Consider the following 21,056-nt stretch of genomic DNA (forward strand, 5'->3'; position numbering starts at 1 on the left):
GCTAGTAAAAAAAAAAAATCAGGTACTTATTTTACTGCTGCGATCATTGATCCTGCTAGACTTAACCGCGCCCCTTCTGGCTTAATGTGACGGATTTCCCTTTTCATCAACTGTTCTTCGATAGAAATCTAATACCTATACTGGCTATACTAATCATTGGATTATAAATAATAATTAATATTTACTAATTCACCATATGCGTACCATTCGAGGTGAGACAAGATAATAAAATAATTACAATTATGTTTAGGTATGAACACGATTGAAGATAATTATCGTACGTATGAATTCCAGTATTGGCGCCCAGTCGACGATCAGGCAGGAATGTATTAGGTAGGTATCTTAATTTTTTTCACGGACCAGACAAAATTTTACTTCCAAAACTGTTGTCACACTGATTTCGGTCACGGTGATAAACAGATTATTATCTATATTTGAGGTTACACAGTTATACTATTTAGTTTTTTTACAGTAGGTAACAGGTAGGTACCTATCATAAATTCATAGTAATTTCTGTGGTTTTTTTAATATTTATTTTTTAATTGAATATTGTTTGTGATTTATTCAAACCTCCGACTTAATTATTATTATAGAATCGATAAAATATCTACGTTAAATAAATTTAAACATTTTGATTATGAATTTTTCAAACTAATTTAGGCATTATTGTTTCGTTTTTGATTTTATATTTTGTTTACAATTGGTTATAGGTAATTTAATATAACATATTTTGTTATAATAATTGGTCAAATAGGTGAGTATGTACTTTGTATATAGATATTAATTTTAATATAAAATAAACTGTTTATAATTTGTTTAAATCTATCAAAATATTATAGATAATAAAATTATAATATTATTATATTATAATAAAATAGTTTTTTTTTTTAGAATGTCGTCAAATATAAATAAAAATGCTCATACTACCAAGTTAAGAGGTAATGAAATATCAATATATCATTCCCAACATCGACCAAACAATGATTCTGGCCGAAAGAACGATTCTGTAGCGTCTGGTTGTTCACCGATTTCAAATGTAAATGCACAAAATACAAATTAGTATTTATTTACAGTAAAAAAAAAATAAAACAAATAAAACTACCTATTAATATAATTTTAAAATAAAAGATTAAGATTTGTGTAACTATTGTATAATTTAATGTTTTATTGATTTTAAAATAATAATCTTATTTTTTATGATTGATTGAATAGTCAAAAATAATATCTGAACCACAAAGAAATAAATGTGGAGGCAGAGGAATGGCCATTCAACAACTATCTGAATCTATGTCTTCAAAATGCAGTATAAAAAATTCAAATTCGGTTTGTTTTTTTATATTTATAATTAATAATATTTTTTATGTATTATTAATTTGTTTTATAACATTAGTGACTATCTAATTAGTTTTCTTATATTATTCTTACGTATTCCTTTATAGGACTTTTCAAACTCAAACATAGAACGTTATTTCAAGAGTCTTCAAGAAGAAAACTTAAGAAGTAAGTTACTAACATTACTATTAATTACATATTTTTATACTAGGTATTTATTATTGCTCTTATTACACCTAATAATAGCATTAATTTTGTTTTCAGTAAGTATTTAAATTTTGCTATAAAGGATATATTTTTAAATTTGAAACATACATAGAATATAGATATTATAATTTCTTATTCATTTTTTTCAGAACTTAAGGAAGAAAATGAAAAGATATGGGGAAAATGTATACAGTCATATAAGAGTACATAACATGTAATTGGTAAAATACATTGTTTAATTGTATAATATATTAATAAACAAACTTACACAAAAACCTTGATAATCTAAAAAAAAATCACACCAATAGGTGGTCTACGTTAGTGATTTATCTGGGTTATTTAACATTTTTAAATCCACAAATTTTATTTATTAGTTTTGATAAGTAACATCTGGCAAATTACAAAAAAAGTGGTAGACGAGTGTATTGTTTTGCTGTGCATTAGGTGTTGAGTGGGTCACTATTTTGAGTGGGTTAAATATAGATTCAATTATACATCATTGTATACTAAATAGTAAATACTTAAATTTAAAATGACTAATATACTATAAATAGTCACTTTTTAGTTTTTAGGTTTTTTATTAAAGTAGACATTATAAATTTAAGATATTTAGTATTTAATTAATTACAAAGATAGAGGTAATTATACAATTAATATTCATATCAATTGTGAATTGTATAATTTAATATTTGAAGATACCATCAAAAAGCTTTCATTGGATATAAAATATGATTAAAGAAATCGGCCATTAATCTTAAATCTTAATAATAACTTGTATTATGTACAAATGTGTCTACACAAAATTATAGTCCATATAATGTGTTATTTGTAGTGTATAAACTCGATTCCGGTGTGTAGAAGCCGCATTCGAGATAGTTGAGTGAAAATCATTTCACAGGAAATTCGGTAGAGAAAGGTGATTGGGTGTCTAAAAATTGGTCACTAAGAATGTGATAAAAGTCGATTACCATATTTGCGAGTTAACAGTTTTTCGATAACTTATCAGTTATCAATCGGTGTAATACCGTGTCCCATCACATACCCTGTTTTTTTTCGAATGAATGAATGAATAAAAAAAATATACATATGAATAATGGTAATTGGGGATCTAGCTATCAGCCCTCAACCGATGCAAATCGATACCTTTACTCCTGACGTTAAAAGTCTGAAGCTGTTTTGTTGGAGAAAATGTTAAAGTCGATTGCCATGTTTGAGTATTAAGTAATCCAATATTATATTTTTACCAACTCGTACAGCAGAACAGTTTTTTTGTATTACAAAGCATATCTTTTACCTTAATTGGTAACTCTGAGTGTTTTCTTATTTTGGCTTGTTAATAATAATTAATAAGCAGGGGTGGAATAAATTAATTCAATTCAAATTGCTTAACAAATATTCCAAAACCTTTATATAAGTTACATTAAATGTAAAAAACACAAAAAATATAGGTCATATTTTTAACCACATACAGGATAGAGTTAATAACTTGACTGTATTATATGATGGCAATAAACATTTATAAACTGATGTTTGGTTGGTCTTTTACAAAAGGTTTTATGTATTGGTACAGGAAAGGATAAACTTATTATGTTCAAGTACTATTAATAGTATTAAAAAAAAAAAAAAAAAATATATAACAACAATTACTGATACAAAGCAATATATTGATGATACAGCTTAGGTTTCGAAAATATTTTAAAAATTTGAAATCAAAATAAAAACCAAAAAAGGAACACAAAAACAAAATAAATATTTATAATAATTATATAAAATTCTTTAAATTAAACAAAATTTTTTTAAAGCTTAAAATTAATATGATGAATTTGTGTTACAAATGTTATGAATATTGACAATAAAGCGATAATTATAAATAAAATCAATTAAAGTATGGAGATTTAATAATTATCGTGAAATCAATATGCAAAGGAAATAAAAATAAAAAATATAAAACAAACTTGGCTAATTGTGTTATTGCGATAGATACACATCAGGCGTTTGTGGCAGGCATAGACATAAAAATTTTATTGTATACATTTATAAATGTTCACAACATAGAAAGTTTAAGCTACCTAGTTCATTTATCAATAGATTTGCTGCACATTTTAACACAATCGTAATACATTCTTTAAATATTAAATAAATATTTTATAGTTACAAAATTCTCTAAGCCTCACAAAACAATTATTACAGACAAATGTTTATGATTTTAATTTTTGTGCAAAAAAGTAACGAAAATAATAAAATAAAATATTTTATGTGGCATTTACACGAGTGTATATAAATATATAAATGTATATTCCGATTGTAATTATTCAAAGACCTTTTTATTGAAACAGATAATGAAATAAACGTTATAAATAACATTTTAATATATCTATGATTAATATGATTTTTACATAACACTACCGAGAATATATATTTATATATTTTGTAAATAAAAATAATAATTAAAAATCTTTATAACAAATAAATAGGTATAAAAAAGTATAATTAATTTCTCACGATTATAATTTGTTAATTAGGGCAGTTTTTACAATTTGGCTGTTATTTAAAAATAATAGCAAATAAATGTCTACAAACATAAAAAATGGCAATTGATGCCAATGGTCATAAAATTACAATCTAAGTGATGTACATTACAATAAATTAAATAGATGGTCTGAATGTTCATATAAATATATATGATTTAGTATTACCCTTTTAGAGTACAATTTGGATACAAACAGACAAGGATGAATGGCAACAGACAATTTGATAAGATAAAACTAAATTTAAGTGCATAATATTGTCTAATCTACTCGCACCAACATTTTTCTTAGTTTATTTTATGCACAACGTAAATTTCATGATCACATGAACGGTATAAAGTAGTTTTAATATATATATATATATATATTTTATCACAAACAAATAATTATTTATTTATATATATACGAGTTTCAGATACCGTATTAGCAGCCACGTTACAAAAATAAATTTAAATGCATAGTTTATCTTTTAAATAACAATTCTAGTAAAAAAAAAACCATACATTTTAGAATTTTTTAAGCTGAAGAGAATGATAAATATTTAAAAATGTTGTGGTTAGAAATGTACAAAAAGTACAAGATGCAATAATTACGATAATATGCTTTTAGGAAATATGTATATAGCATTCAAATACATACTCACTTAAAAAAAGAACTGATTTTTTTTTTTTTGTCGAATTTGACACCTATTGATCTTAGTTAGACCCGTAATTTAATTATTAATTTTAAAATTAACTGATCAAAATTGTATTACAATTTTATGTAACATATTAACTAATAATAACTCAGTAATCTGTTCCCACAGTCATTCATAAATTGGACATACATTAATACTGAAGACCTATTATACTTAAAAGAAAAAAAAATACACGGTTTAAGATGTTAAAAATACAATTTTAGTTACAGGACGTAGTGTATGTGGCTTGAAATTAAAATTGAATACATGTCATTGTGTTATTGGTACATTGTATTTCCAGAATATTATCATATTACTCTCAAGCTTATCTATATTTTTTTTTTATAAATATAGAAATAAATGTAAAAAAAGTTTCAAATTTGGTAACAATAATTTCAAAAGCGAAAAAAAAAAATAAATAAAAATATATTTATCGTAATAATAGATTAATTTGTTGAATAGGGCCAAATCTATGTATGACATTAAAAATAAATAGGATTAATCTTATTTACTAGTTACTAATTGCATCAATCTAATGCACTTGATTAAATAAATATCTATTAACTTAACGAAAATGAATAGACACTGGTGTCAAAATTGTAATGGTTTAGTCTGTCGAGTCCAAAATGATTAAAAGATGATTGAATGACTAAATGAGCTACAGACTATTTGTAGTGCTGGTTGACCAAAGCTGTGTTTGCCAAAGCGTTTGTCTGCGTATTCTAAAATAGAAAATTAAATTAAATTTGATTTATAAAACATATTTATAACTTAAATTCATTCAAAACCTTATATTGTAAGTGCCTTAATGCTAATGTAAATTATATACTACAAACAACATGCCTACATAGTTATTAAGCTGGAATACTCTTCTTCTTTTCTTTCTTCTTTTTAAGGAACGATGGTGTTCTAATTCCCTTCTTCTTCTTTTTCTTGTCCTTGTGTGAAGAATCCTCGGTGGACATTTCTTTAGTGGGTGACCCCTGTAATATATTTGAACAAAATTGTTGTTATTTCTTTGATATTTTTTTCACAGAAATAAAATGAAAATATTTATATTACCTCTTTACTACTTGAAAATGTGCTTTGATGAGCATCTGATTGGTCTCCATTGTATGTATTTTCTCCTATAAATTATATAATCATAATTCAACAGAAAACATTTCCTAACTTATTTTTAGTAATTCACATAGAATGTTATATTTATTTAATTACTAATGGTAACAATCAGAGGAAATACATAAAATAAAGATGTTTGGTACGACTTTCCTGACTGCAACATTAGCATGCAAATTGATTTTTTTCACATTTAAGTAATTTTGGTTTCTAATTTTTGAGTTTAGTAGGTGCCTTGCTTTTTTAAGTACAATATTATGCATTGCGTATATTATAACAAAAACCATACAAGTTATAACACTAAAATTCTGTAAACAAAAAATATAATTTTCTCCTACAATATGCCAAAGAAATACAAAGTAATCTAAAAATGACTGCTATAGAACATACTTGCAAGAAATAAGAATAGCTTAATAAGATCAAAAGACAACCTTTCTGTATCCAAATTCTGCAAATGACTTAATCAAACATCAGATGTATAACCAAACTACAGGATCATCTGGCAGAGTATTTCAATCTTGATTAAAACTTCAATAACTAATATTAATCAAGTCAAAATACATTATGTATGATAATTATCTTATTGATTACACTGTAAACCTAATATTATTTTTTGTTTAATGATTATTTATTGCTTTTATAAAATATGAAACAAAAATACAATATGATAAAATTAACTAATTTTAATATCCAAATTGTCAAATTGTTCTTATCTACAAAGTATATTAAATAATTATAAAAGAAAATTTCAATTACCAAAAAATTGATTAATATAAAAATTACATAAAAATAATTAATTTAAAATTATAATAATAATAAAAAAAACTATAAGATTTAAATTAACAATAAAATATTACGAGTTTTTTTTATAAATACATACTAGTAAATTCAAAGGAAAAAATTAATTTTAAAACTGATTATTCATGATTCAATAACATTAATTAAAATAAGTGGAAAATCACAACAGGTTTCCAAAATGCAGTTATTTTAATTTAACAATATCAATTATCAAATATTAGTATCATATCAATATCCAAACATTTATAAGAATTTGACACAGAGGAATTTAATTTGCATTTACTTGTAAAGTGTTCATTATTTGCACTTTTTTCACAAATTTCTTGAACGTTTATCTTATTAGCAGTAGATGGTAATGTAATCCACATAGGTTTAATAGAAGTTTCTGTACAATTACTTATGTCATACTTGTCTTGTACTAATTATTGAATACATAAATTGAAATTAAAACTTAATACATAAACTAACAAGTAGCACATATATTTTGAAAATAATAAAAATTAGTTTTGATAATATTTTATATCATTTTGGTTTAGTAGTTTGAAAAATATTATTCATTATCATAAACTTCTATGCTACATAAAAATATCTGATAAAATATGTCCAAAGTAAGATAGCCTACATACTGAGTACTAAAAACTTTTTTAGTAAATAAACTTAATATATAATTGTTTGTTTTAATACATTATTTCAAACATATTAAAACACTTAAATAATTTCAAATAAATGAGATTATAGAAGTGTTTAGTAACAAATTTGATAAATATAGATAGCGAAAGAAACACACTTACATATGGTCAATTATTGCACAATATCATAATCATTTGTAAAAGGTGATTTATAAATCTGACGAAGTGACAATTAAAAATGAAAAATTTGGAATACATAAGAAAAAAAATCTATTAACTAAACCCATCTATCATTTTTAAAGCCATTTTTGTAAAGTGGATTACTTTTTACTGGATATTCTATTGTGAAGCTAAATATTAAGCTAATATAAACTTAATAATTTTTAATAATAATTATCTAATTATGTTGTAAAATTAATTAATATACCTTCACTTAGAACAAATTCAGCTTGGTCAGGTTTCAGCACCGATTTTCTTTCTACTTGCAACACTCTGGCTTCTGAAAAATTATTTTCAACAAAATGGATTGATATTTTGAATTATATTTATTTTTTATTTTTATATTACCTGCTCTACTATCATCTTCAGTTTCACTAATAATAAATGCTTCAGTTTGTCTTGCTGGTGATAAGTGAACACTATCCATTTGTTCTTTAATATCCATTATTTGATCCTTATCTATGAGTTATAAAAAAATATAAATAAATAACATATTAATTTATACACTACAACATATCCAATTAAATAAAATATTAACCAATTGTACTCCTTTCAACTGCATTTTTATAATATTCTATTTCTTCATCGGTGACAGCATCAAATGGATTCTTTGCATAAGGTGTTTTATAAACAGTTGCATTATGTTGAAAATTACGTTGTATTATTCCTTTGGATGCAGCACCAACCAAAATAACTTGATCACTGTTTGTGTTTAAATTAGCATCCTAAATTATAAACAATATTAGTTACAAGTATTTAATTTAATTTTACTTAATGTATATTCAATTTAATCAATACTTGTAATTTTTTTGCTTCCTCCCAAGAAACACCATCTAAAATTTGGGACTGGGGCCCTGAAGTAATTTTATCAGCTCTTCGGTTTTCTTTAATCTTGAGATTTAAAAAAAAGTTGTAATAAGTAAGATTTATTTATTTATACAAATAAAATAATTATATTTACTTGTTGCTGTAGTTTTTTGAATTCTTTTGGATTAGTATTTTTTGGAACAAATTGTAGAGGTCCTTCAATTTTAAAAGGCGTACTTGAATTTGGAGAAGCTTCAGATACCCACTAAAAAATTATTACTATTTTTTAAAATTTAAGTATTACAATTAACATTAGTTTTAAGTATTATTATTATTATTATTATTGATAATATTTATTTTAGACATGTATTATTTGTAAATAAATGTTATTATATTTCAAACAAAATCAAATGGATTGTAATTATTCTCCTAAAATAAAATAATTTGCATACAAATTGTTACAGAAACTAAGTTAAGGTGTAAAGCAGTATATTATTTTTCAGAGGTATGCATGAAAAACACAATTTAATTCAAGCATTAATTTATTTTTAAGTTACTATTTACTCATTCAATTATTAATTTAAATAATACAAGACAGTAATTTATCGATGGTTATATATTATGTATAAGCATATTGAATGATATACACAATTACATTTACTCTGATACCTATATAATACCATACTATCATGAATCAGAAGAGAAAAGAAAATATTTTATAATTAATAATGACTACTACAAAAATTTTACACGACAATTTCAATACAACATAATCCGATGTTCAATTGAAATTTTGAGTTAGTTTATAAGTACATCAGAGACGAAGAAAAAACAAAATTAGATAAAAAAAAAAAAAAAAAAAAACTGCTAATGAATTACTATTGATATTAAACAATACATATCTTGTAAACTAAAACATATTTTTTATTTTTTTTTCAACAAGAATGCTTTGGTGTGTGTAACACAATAGATAATCTTATTAACAATATAAGGTACAGTTTAATTTATAATCTATTCTTAATAAATACCATATGAAAAACCCAAACTATTAAATCTTGAAACATAAATAAATGTTCAGTTTATTGGCATAATTAAATAATTTGATTTTACATATTCAAAATTATATAAATATATTTCTATTATTCAATTACAATAGTATAAATAAATAGCAAAAGCGAAAATGATTACAGAATTTGTTAAAGCACTTAAACTAAGTGTTATTAACTTTTGATAAGCCCAAAATTTAAGTGTAGTAATATATAGTTATATAGTTATAAAGACAAAAATAATAAAATATACTCTCTTACTTAGTCTAATAACAATATAAAAATGTTAAGACACAACACTACTTTTGTTCGAAGTGTTAACATTTGACATTAAAATAATATAAATAAATGTATAAATAATAAGTAAAATATTACTTTGGATTAATTTCGTAAATTATAATGATCAAAATCAAATAAAATATTATTCAATAAAATCGCGGTTAACCGAACTCATAAAAATTAATTTTTGATGTCTACCTTAGTGATTTTTTTAGGATCTGATGTTCCAGTTTCAAGAACTTCCACTTTTTGGTACACATTTGGCGAATTTAACCATTTGGTTCTATCAGTTGATTTGCGGCCATCATAATATTTTTTCCATTGCCTAATTAAAATAAATAAATTACAATATTATATTATTATATACTGCAAATAAATACAAAATTTAACTTGCCCATTTTTATATAGCTCTTCTTCTTCTAATAAATATCCAAGAGAAGAAACTGCTGGTGGTACCTCGACATCATTACGAGGACGGGGAGGTTCACCTTTGATAAGTGGTTGCCGATATATATAACCAGTGCGGAATCCCTAAGAAATAAATTTGAAATTAATAAAACTATACATATCTTATGAACAAAAATGGATTTACAATAATTCATTATCCAGGCATTATATTCTGTGTATCTAACTTTTATATAATTTTACTAGTCAAAATTTTAACACTACAAATTAAATTTGATTATTACTCTTTGAAATCTCGATTGTCAGTTATGGCCAAATATTAAAATAATAATAAGTCAAAATTTAAGAGAAACAACAATAGAAAAACATTACTTCATTGTTTCAAAATTAAAAATTTAAAAATTTGACAATTCTTATATTTTGATCAAATATTATTTGAGATTGAATTTGGTGTAGTTATATTTGTATTTGAACTATAAGTCAAACCACATCAAAATAATACAAAAACATCATTCCTAAAACAATTTTGGATAGAAAACATAGTTAGTCAAGCGACTTCGATCTAGATAAGTAAGTGCCATGAGTTCATCAACCTCAATATAGAACTTAATCATAATTTAATAAGGTTTAATTATTTATTTGAGGACATACTGCATTGTCTAGCATTCTCATAAGTGCTTCAAATTGGAGACCTCCAACTCTCCAGCGTTTATCTGCAACAGCTCCTCCTGCAGGTAATGGAGAAGGTAATGTACCTTCTGGTGGAGTCCTGGCAGCATCGTAAATGAATTTGCACTGTTCGTCAGTCATTGTCATAATGTTATCTAATCCCACAGGTAATACTTTAAGCTGAAATAGAACAAGGAATTTAAAAATAATAATAAAATACCTAACTTAGCTATTAAATATACCTGTGTTTCACAAGCTGTAACAATATTATACGCATTGTAAAATGCTTCTTCTATTGATTCACCACAACAAACTGCACCATGGTTAGTAAAAAATATAACCTAAACAACAAATATTGAATTTAAAGAAACAAATTTCATATGTTAACATTGTAAATTTACAGTTAACTTCACAAGCCTATTAAATAAAGAACTTTTTGGTAATAAATAATAATGCAAACAAAAGTAAAAACATAGTTGTGTAAATATAAAAATATGGATAGATACAATAAAAATAAAATTTCAAGCTTCTAATACCTTGTTAATAGGTCCTAAGCTTCTTGCAATTTTGTCTTTTTCATCTGGATCTGCAGTTGATCCTGGATATGCATAATGTGAGACATCTCCAATCAATGCACTTTCTTTACTTATGTGCAATAAGCCACAACGTAATGATGATACAGCCAAAACAGGTCCTCTGCAAATAATAATTAATTAGAAATTATTTTATGGAATTTATCAATAATACAAAACAGTAACATACACTTGTACATCGATGATAGCTTTCAAATCAGGCCTTGCTGCATAAATAGCAGCATGAAGTTGAAATGCTGTTATGTTTACTCCATAATTAGTAGTCCCAGGTTCCATAACATTTCCTTGCATGTCCACTTTAATTAAACTAGAAGCTGTCACTTCATTACATAATAAACCATATGGGCTAACTAAAAAATGTTCTTCTTCTTGATTTAATCGAGCCTAAAAATAAATTATTATTATTTTAAATGCAATAATAAATAGCTAAAAAGGAATATATATTTTTTTAAACCTAAATAAAATTTATTCAAATTTTTTAATATAAAAATATTTAATTTAATTCCTTTTTGTTACTTCAATTATGATTCAAGAGGACGCTATACCTGCATGTATTTTCTTTGTCTTACTAATGTACATCATACCAAATTTGTGTTCAGACAAACACATTTTGTGATGTTAGCTTTAGTATTAGAGTACTTTACCTATTATCAAATTTAAAGGTAAGAATATTATTTAGAAAATGTCATATGCTTTTATTGATATTATGGTTTTATAATGAGTTATTATGAATATTTTACATAGCTATAACTCACTTTAAAATCATAATATCAATAAAAGCATATGGCATTTTTAAATAATATTCTATCTTTAAATTTGATGATAAGTAAATTAACTTTAATATTAAAGTTAATATCACAAAATATGTTCTGCTGAATGCAAATTTGCTATGATATATGTTAGTAAGACAGAGACAACACATGTGGGTATAATGCCTTCTTAATTAAAAGTTACTAAATTTAAATAGCAATAGTAAAAAAACTTATAATTACAGAAACTTGGTTATAGATTCCTTGGGTCCAGCCATATAAATCCATTAATCTGAATACTGCTGCTAATTTACATCTGATAATTTTTTCACCTTTGGCATATCCCATGCTTTCTACTCCACGAATATCATTAATTGGAACCACGCAATTTGAAGCTACAACCATAATTAAATTTTAGTATAAGCAACAATAATACCTATTAGTTTTTTGTGGAAATTTTTTTTTTTTAATAAAATATGCAGCATACTAACATTTAGAACCTCCTGATTGACGCCCTCCCATCATTTCTGAAATTTGTTGTAAAAGTCCAGCAGGAACAGAACCACCATCTTTCATTTGAACTTCAATTATTCTTTCTAGTTCTTCGCGGAACAAACGAGAATTCATAATCATTTCTACTCTTTTCCGCCGTTCCATTTCTCTTACATCCTATATTAAACAAACAATCATACATTAAATATTTAACATAATTTTAATTAAACTGACAATATTTTTTGTTTTTACTTACGGCATCAATATCTGCTGGTCTCATTTTTCCACGTTCATCATCATCATCATTGGCAATTGCATAACCATTGCTTTGTGGTGGTTCAGCTTCTACGTCAGCCATATTTTTAGTTTTAAAAATTACTTAACCTATTAAAACAAAAGATATAGGTAATGAGTATAATTATATTCAAACATAATTGAAATTAATCCTTAATTATTTTTATATTTTATTATAATTAATCATTTATATATTATAATAGTGTACATGTATAAAAATACATACAGTTTTATAGTGATTTTATTTATTAAACTATTTTAAATGTAAAAAGATATATAACTAAACTGACTCTAGTATCTTATACTAATTTTAATAACAGTAAAACCTTTAAATACTAAACTTTATAGATCACCAAAATTGTGTATACTTTTTAGAGGAGATACGGAGGTAAATGAAAGAATGAATAATATCAAAATATATCAACAAAAATGATACACTTATGTATTATTATTAAAAACAAAATCAGTTACCAAATGAGATGGCCAATTTCTATGATAGATAAAAAACACTATCAAGGTACTTATAATAAGGTGAAAAATATAATATTATAAAATGTAATTGTAAGAAAATATACTTAGATAATTATTACGATAAAAATGATTAAAATCTAGCTATAAAAATGTTCAATATTAAGATGAGTTGTTAAGGTAGGATTCACAATGTTTTAGAATATTTAAAAAAAAAAATAAATGCAAAGTGATTCACCAATCATGTTCCCCAATTATCAATTTAATAATACTTAAATTTTTATTCATAGAATTTTTAAATATACTTAATGATTATATTATCAAATAATTGAAATTGTTCGTACTACCGAGTATTCTATGAGGAAAATATTGATGAATCCACTTCAAAAATTGAATGAATATCTATGTTATTAAAATATTTTTAATAAGAATAATAGTTCTACAAAAATATAAAATAGGATTAATATAAATTATAAACTACTAAAATATTCTAATTGCCAGAGATGTCATATCTTCTAAACCCATTATTCTCAATACATAATATATTGGTTCAATAATTTGTGAACTACTAGTTCCAGTTTTGATTTTGAAACGTTAACATTTAAAAAAAAAATTATCTGCTAAATAATTAACTATTTAAAATGGGATTGTCATTTGAAAAGCGGAAGTTTGTATCCCTATAAAACACTCCTTAAATAATAAAAAAATCTCAAGATTTAGAATAATTGGCGTTATTGAAGAAGAAAAAAGGTGAATATGCTTAGTGAATTACATTATATAATATATATATATGTTATGCAATGGATGGATTAAAATTAAATTTAGTTTTTATATAAACAATTGAATAAATTACAATGTATCCAATACTATTTATTTAACACTATGTACCTACTGATACATTCTTAAAAATAAGTAGGTATATTATAAATGGGTTATCTTTAGGCTTATGATGATCAAGGAATTCCAAATTATGAACTATCTAGCAAAAAAATATTATTTATTCTATCAGAATTAAAAAAAAAGTGGGCAAGTGGGTATCGCTCTGCTGTATAGCAGAGATGGAGAGTAGGTCACTGATCACCATAATGGATGTGTTAAATTTGATTGCAATGACGGGTATCATTGTATACGAAAAATGATTCTGATCGGAGATGATTTGTCAGTCAATGATAATTAGTTGGATATATTATATTATTACCTATATTTAAATTGTAATATATCGTTATTTTATGCGATTTCGTAAAAAATTAAATTTCATACACTCATAAAATGTTTTCTATATTGACGCTGGAATTTTTTTTTACAGATACTTGTAGGAAAACTTATGGATAACCTTGTATTGGATTTTTGAACCTTAAGTATAAATCACAAAAATTTTATGAATTTTCAACTTCAAAATTCCTTGAAAATTTTCTCGATTTTAATATATTTCATAAACATTTGAACTTTAAATAGTTATAAACAAAAATTGTGACTAACGATTTTTGATTTTTTTTTTACTACGATAGGTACAACTTATAATAAACCTTGTATTAAATTTTAAAGATGTTTTGGATAGCCAAATTTTTTTTATTGGCATTTTAAGAAAAAAAACTTTAAAAAGTCGAAAATTTCAATTGTCTATAAGTAGCTTAAAAAAGGTAAAAATATTTTGAAAATTTAATCGTAAATAGATAACCATAATATAAACATTTGGTGAAAATTTCAAGTATTTACAATGATTTGTTTTTGAGTTACAGCAAAATTAAAAAATCGATTTTGTCGAAAAGTGGTTATGCGTAAAAATTCCCGTTTTTCCGTTATTTTTTCGGGGTTTTTAACGACGCTTTTGAAAACTACTGGACATTTTTACTATTGACCCCCCCCCCCCCCCAAAGTACTAACTAGATGAATTTTTCTATTCAAAGAGGGGCTGAAGTAAAAAATCGAAGCATTATTACTACTCCAAAAAGTGATGACAGACACAAAAATAAAGAAAAAAAACCACACACATCATTGTAAAATCAATACATTCATCACTCCGTTCAGAATCAAAAAAACATATTTAATACAGTTAGCAGAGTTAAATATTTAATTATAATATGTTTTTTATATTGAAAATAATAAAAAAATGTTTGCTATTATAGGTATTAAGATTTATTAATGTTGTAAACTAAGGAATATTATCACTTTGTCAGCAATACTTAACATAAATTATTATGTCTTGTTGTCTTGGTTTAGGATTTATGTAAAGGGTTACTACTGTATTTGTTTACCTAGTTTGTTCTATAATATTTTTTATAAATTTAAATGTTTATACCAACATTCATAAACCTATAATGAATAGGTTTATTAGAATATGTCTTACATTTATTTAAAATCCAAGATTATTTATCATTTAATGGACAATACACAAATCGGGTCATATTATAGAATTTTAATTTTTTTAAATTCAGTTTTTTACTAATAACTAACTAGTAAATAGTAGATGAATCATAAAATAGAGAGTGACCTATTGTGTTTGTTTTTATAATATATTAATGAATGATAATGTTCAATGAAATAAATGATCATTAGGACATGCTATATATCATTATTAGTATTATTACACTTTGACCTTAATAATGTATAATCATACAATTCTCATTATTATTGTCTACCTCCCTAAATAAAAGTTGGTTAGAATTCTAAAGAGGAAACAACTTGTTACTAAACTACTCAAATAATATATATATCTAATTAATTCACAAGTAAAAACTATAAAATAATAAAAAATATGTTAAAATTGTCATTCCTAAAATGCTAATATATTAAGACATGTTGGTAGGTGAATATAAAATTAAAGAATATAGTTAATTCATAAAGTTAGTAGATAATATAGTGTCTATAACATTAGAATTATATATGTTTATACTATTATATTTTAATGATAAACTTTTTAGAAATTATTAAATTTTTTAAATAACAATTTTTCTTTTAATTAGAATTGTTAACCCATTTAGTACTTTAGTTCTGGTAATAGTTATCAATATTAAATTGTAACTAATGATTTTTGAAGACAAAAATTATATTTTTATCAATAAAAAATATTAATGGTAATGGTTCTATGTAGTTCCATAGCAGATACTTCTAAGGATATAAAGCCGGGTTCACAGCAATGTAGTCTGTCATGTCGTGCCTTAAAGTTGAGTTGGTCTTAACTTTGAAAATTTCCTGGTAAATTATGGTTAGTGAATGATACCACAATCACCGTAGCCATTCTAGCAACATGACAGACGACATAGCCATGAATCTTGCTGTAGACAAAAAATACTTTATTTTTTATAAGTTATTAGTAACCATGGCAATAAAAACATAACTGACCAATGGATAAAATATGATACATAACACATTACTTACTAATATTTTTAAATAAAGATTAATTATTGTTGATAAATGTTTTAAACAAACTTTTAAAGTAGATTTTTAAATGGAGTCTGATTATTACACGGGTTATTACATATCTATCATTAATTGATAATTTGTTCGAGAAATTTTTGTCCTAGTGGCTAGTGTTATTAATCATAATAAACATTTTAAACAATTTTAATCACACATTGGTTAATAATTTAAAATAATATTAAATGAACATAGACATATTAAGTAAGAGTAGAAAAATAGAAATGTACAAATAAATTGTTTAATTATTGTTCACTTACTAAGTTTTTAAATAATAACTGACAGTCAGTCAATAAAAACATTACGTACGTAATATTAAGTTAAATTTTATTTTTACTACCAATGGTTAAATAAACTTTGACCTCATATTATTAAAAAAAAATATGTATGATTAGGTACACGTTAAAATCACTTATTCATAATCTTTATTTCATTCTGAATACTTATCTATATTAGGTATTTATTTTTTTTTTACACAGACACCATTACTTAATACAATTAATATAAATTTATGTTAACACGATAACAGTTTTAAAAAAATATAGAGCTAATCATTATATCCTAATCTAAATGTGTTATGTTAAGCTTCCTATCAACTACACTACTATATGTCTACATAATTATTGTAATTAATTATTTAGCTGCTGCCTACCATGTTTAAACATATTTAGATAAAAATGATGGGCATGTTATAATAAGCATATTATTATAATTAGATGTTTAGGATGACGTTTACATACATAAGTACCTAAATGTTATGATACCTACATACAGCAATTATATTCATTGTTAAACAACAAATAGATTAAGATTTATAGAAGGAATGTTCCTGATGTATATTCTCACACCAAAGAATAGAGAATATTTTAATATTAAAAAAAAAGAATCAAAGCATGTACCCATTTTAAATGTGTATGTATTTTAATTGTTTTAATATGTACAAGGAGTTATTGGTAATTGTCTACATCATTAGATAATATTATTGTTATTTAAACTAATAGCGATTAATAATACATTTAATGTGTATCTATGTAATAATGTAATACCTATGTGCGAATATTAACGGCCATATAACCATTAATTTACACTTATGTAATTAAACATTAAAACAATTAGGGTAATTGCCTAAGTAAATTATGCAAAGTAAAAAAGAAAATACTGCAATAATTTAATGATAGGTAGGTAAAAGAACAAAGAGGAAGATGTATAATTTATTCGGTTTTTAACATAATATCTCGTATAAATAAAACAGACAATAAGCAAACAAGTGGTTACAGCATGTGATGACTGATCACACAGCGACGCCTGAACCTAGATGACAAATATTTTTTCAGCGTCAGCAGGGTGATCGATCAACAACCTTGTACAAGTGATGGTCAAAAAGACAGGGATCGACCTAAAACAACATTTGGAGTAGGAAAAAAATTATATAATATAGGCATACAAGAAATTGATGAAACAAGAATACTGTAAGATGGATGTCAGCAGATAACAATTGTACAGAAACAGGAATTGCCGAAATGATAATAATAAAGACAGTAATTCTGGGTTGCATGATTAATCACTAAACATTAAACGAATCAATAACGAGCTTATGGTCCCTTAAACACAACCGAGTGGCTCGTGATGGGTTATTAAATTTATCAATTTTTCATGCAACCCCGTATAAGTATATCAAGTCATGCACATACCCTCGTTGACCGATGCAATGAACATCACAATATTCGCGAATGTCGAGATTTTTTTTTAGTAAAATATTTACAGGCGAGTCGTTTAAAAAATTATAATACGATCATAATAACTAGTAGTTGTACGGACACACCCAGCCACGGCCGTTGTGGGTGAGTACGTATATTATTATAAAACCGCCGTAAGAGGACGAGATAGAAACGTGTTCGTAAATCAGAAGCCGTGACGTGCGGGGGACGCGCGGACACAACGCGCTGACGCCGGACCGGGCCAAAAAATTATTGCGAGAAAAAAAAACCGAAAATTCTTCGCGCGCACGCGCAGGTACGCTGTGCCAACGAATTTTTTTTTACACACATTCACAAACGCCGGTGGACTGACCGGTGGTAACGGTCGGAGTGGAGGAGGATGCGAAAACGAAAAATTTAAATTGTTAAATTGAAAAAAAAAAAAACGGACGAACCGAGAGAGCGCGGATGCTGACGGCGGCGCGGACATTCGCGCGCGCCCCACCGTCCCCCGGCCGCCTAGTCCGACGACGCGTTTCCGGGCGGGTTTCGTTCGTCCGGTTCGCCGCTTAAAACGTTAATTATCATTATATCACATATTATCACTTCCTGTTATTGGAACAGTGCGCTTACCGTTTGGTACGACGTGCAGGAACAGCGCTTCCCCGTGTCTGAGGGGAGGGTGGGGAGGTGGTGAGATCCGGATCGATCGACGACTGTGCTTCACACCGCCGCTTGTCCGCGAAAAGTGTTGCGCGACGCTGGTGAATATCGCCGTGTTAGATAGGTACGTCGTATGCCGTGGGTTCGGTCTCAGGAGGACATATTATCATCAGCGTTCGGAGCCGGTGTAGTGGCGCGGACAAAACGGCCGGAACAAAATAACGTATCGCGAAAGCAAAGTGTGCGGTTCCGCGGGGGGAAGGACAACGATTTACTACTGCGGCGGCGGCACACTGACGTCGGACTGTCGGAGGCGGCGTCGACTGGCCGTACGCGCAACACACACACACACACACACACACGCGCGCGCGCACGCACACTCGCACGCACAATACGTACGCTCTCGAACACTCACCGCGCGCGCACGCACACCAACACGCACACCAACACGGACAGACGGTCTCCGCAACGGTAAAGTACACACACACACGCGCGCGCGCTCGTACACACACTTACACTCGCGCACTCGCACGAGACGACGACCGAGTTAATGACTCCAAAACACGAACCGCAAAAACAAATGGAATCCGCCGCCGCCGCCGCCGCCCGTTCGTTCGACCGGAGATACGCCCGCGCGTGCGCGCGAGTGTTTCCATCGTGTGTCGCGTGTGTGCGTGCGTGCGCCGATCGGCGGAGAGAGCTGCGATCGTCGTCGTCGTCGTCGGCGGCGGCGGCGGCGGTTCCGATATCCGAACCGTTCGGCGGGCGTGTGGGAGCCAGGCGGCGTCCCAGCGGATCGTGGCCGGCCGCGTTTTTACGCGCGTGTGGCAACACTGCGGCACATCGCCTTCGGTGGACGGGCGGAACGCCTCCGCGGACATAATATCGCTATTGTGACGCTCTCGTCCACAGCACCATTATTATCGTTAGCCCGGCGACGCCGCCGCCGCCGCCGCCCGAGCGGCCGGGCGTCGTCCGATAATACTTGCACGGATCGTATGAAAAATGTATATTGTTTTTTACACGATCTGTGACACTACGCGTTGTGTCCGCCGCCGCACTCGCGTGCGGATATACATAATGTACACGCGCGCGTAACGGCCGTGTACGTATGCGACCACCTCGCAGCGTTTGCGATCGCAAAAACTCGTGAAAAAACATTATGCACGCGACACGCGATTCCCGTTTCCGTTTCCGAGACGTTCTCTGTCGGGTCTCATTATTTCGTAGAATGTCATGCCGATCGCGGTTACGATATCGAGTGGGTGATAAATAAGTATAAACCTGCTACCTACGCCCAAAGGTGCCAATCGCCCATAATAACCCGATATTATGATACATCGTAGCTACCCGTTCGATAATAATAATTGACTGTGTAGTAGACGTGTCGATCTCTGCCGCCTCCCGGTAAACATATAAGAAGTAGTAGTAGTAGTTGTCTATAATATATATATATATCTAACAGAAAACAGTATCTACACCAACAAATAGATACCTATACGTTACGTACCTACGTATACTGTACACGTAATAGACGTAATATCATAGTAGTGCCGGAATGCATAAACAATCACTGAACACATTTTAATGAATCCCTTTTACACGATTAATGGCCCTGTCATTGATTCATTGAATCGTATATCAAACCAACAGCCATTAAATACATCAATGTCTTATTGCCATTAGTTAATTAATAGGTATAACGGTCAACTCGTACAGCGGTCGATTACGGACGAATTGTGGTTTTGTTTTTCGCGAAGTCTTATTCTCATGCTATCATGATAAAACATTGTCTTTTTCAATATTAATAAGGTTTCAAATATATTTACAAAATCGTAACTATATCGCAATAATAAATGAAACTGCAATAGCCAATATTTATAATAATATGATTTATGTCTCTATGTTACTGTACATTTTTCTTGTAAATTATACCTATAGCTTATCGAGTAGGTATTAATTAAACATATTT

General features: G+C 27.6%; 2 protein-coding genes across 5 annotated transcripts; one reads left to right on the top strand and one right to left on the bottom strand.

Moving 5' to 3' along the window:
- The first annotated feature begins 478 nt into the window (after positions 1 to 478).
- On the top strand, positions 479 to 1,814 carry LOC132923892 (uncharacterized). Its single transcript, XM_060987881.1, has 5 exons — positions 479 to 754; positions 892 to 1,036; positions 1,213 to 1,323; positions 1,440 to 1,500; positions 1,689 to 1,814. Exons 2-5 carry the CDS (start codon positions 893 to 895, stop codon positions 1,748 to 1,750), a joined length of 378 nt encoding a protein of 125 aa, XP_060843864.1. The 5' UTR covers positions 479 to 754; position 892; the 3' UTR covers positions 1,751 to 1,814.
- A 1,368-nt stretch (positions 1,815 to 3,182) lies between these two features.
- LOC132923890 (protein hu-li tai shao) lies at positions 3,183 to 19,630 on the bottom strand. 4 transcript variants are annotated; one of them, XM_060987880.1, is made up of 18 exons: positions 19,055 to 19,614; positions 12,802 to 12,929; positions 12,545 to 12,722; positions 12,297 to 12,448; positions 11,474 to 11,688; positions 11,248 to 11,407; positions 10,954 to 11,052; positions 10,694 to 10,891; positions 10,032 to 10,168; positions 9,836 to 9,962; positions 8,467 to 8,577; positions 8,304 to 8,396; positions 8,044 to 8,230; positions 7,854 to 7,964; positions 7,714 to 7,785; positions 5,806 to 5,870; positions 5,587 to 5,726; positions 3,183 to 5,465 (listed from the first exon to the last, which is right to left on the bottom strand). In XM_060987880.1, the coding sequence occupies exons 2-17, from the start codon at positions 12,901 to 12,903 to the stop codon at positions 5,598 to 5,600; spliced, it is 2,136 nt and encodes a 711-aa protein (XP_060843863.1). In that variant the 5' UTR covers positions 12,904 to 12,929; positions 19,055 to 19,614; the 3' UTR covers positions 3,183 to 5,465; positions 5,587 to 5,597. The 4 variants fall into 4 exon arrangements, with proteins under 4 accessions (XP_060843863.1, XP_060843862.1, XP_060843860.1 ...); XM_060987879.1 differs by having other exon boundaries at positions 5,591 to 5,726; positions 19,055 to 19,612; XM_060987877.1 differs by lacking the exons at positions 3,183 to 5,465; positions 5,587 to 5,726; positions 5,806 to 5,870 and adding an exon at positions 6,846 to 7,075 and having other exon boundaries at positions 19,055 to 19,630.
- Positions 19,631 to 21,056: the final 1,426 nt, after the last annotated feature.

This window comes from Rhopalosiphum padi, chromosome 3 (genome assembly GCF_020882245.1).
Source record: "Rhopalosiphum padi isolate XX-2018 chromosome 3, ASM2088224v1, whole genome shotgun sequence".
Lineage (NCBI taxonomy): Eukaryota > Metazoa > Arthropoda > Insecta > Hemiptera > Aphididae > Rhopalosiphum > Rhopalosiphum padi.

Bases quoted from the DNA above. Each gene is read 5' to 3' on its own strand.
- LOC132923890 (XM_060987877.1), bottom strand. From the start codon at position 12,903: ATGGCTGACGTAGAAGCTGAACCACCACAAAGCAATGGTTATGCAATT. The intron at 11,408-11,473 runs GTATGTTACTGT...TATTATTTGCAG, and splicing joins GCTATCATCGATGTACAAGT to AGGACCTGTTTTGGCTGTAT. The intron at 10,892-10,953 runs GTATATTTAATA...GTTCTATTTCAG, and splicing joins TTACAGCTTGTGAAACACAG to CTTAAAGTATTACCTGTGGG.
- LOC132923892 (XM_060987881.1), top strand. From the start codon at position 893: ATGTCGTCAAATATAAATAAAAATGCTCATACTACCAAGTTAAGAGGT. The intron at 1,324-1,439 runs GTTTGTTTTTTT...ATTCCTTTATAG, and splicing joins GTATAAAAAATTCAAATTCG to GACTTTTCAAACTCAAACAT. The intron at 1,501-1,688 runs GTAAGTTACTAA...CATTTTTTTCAG, and splicing joins TCAAGAAGAAAACTTAAGAA to AACTTAAGGAAGAAAATGAA.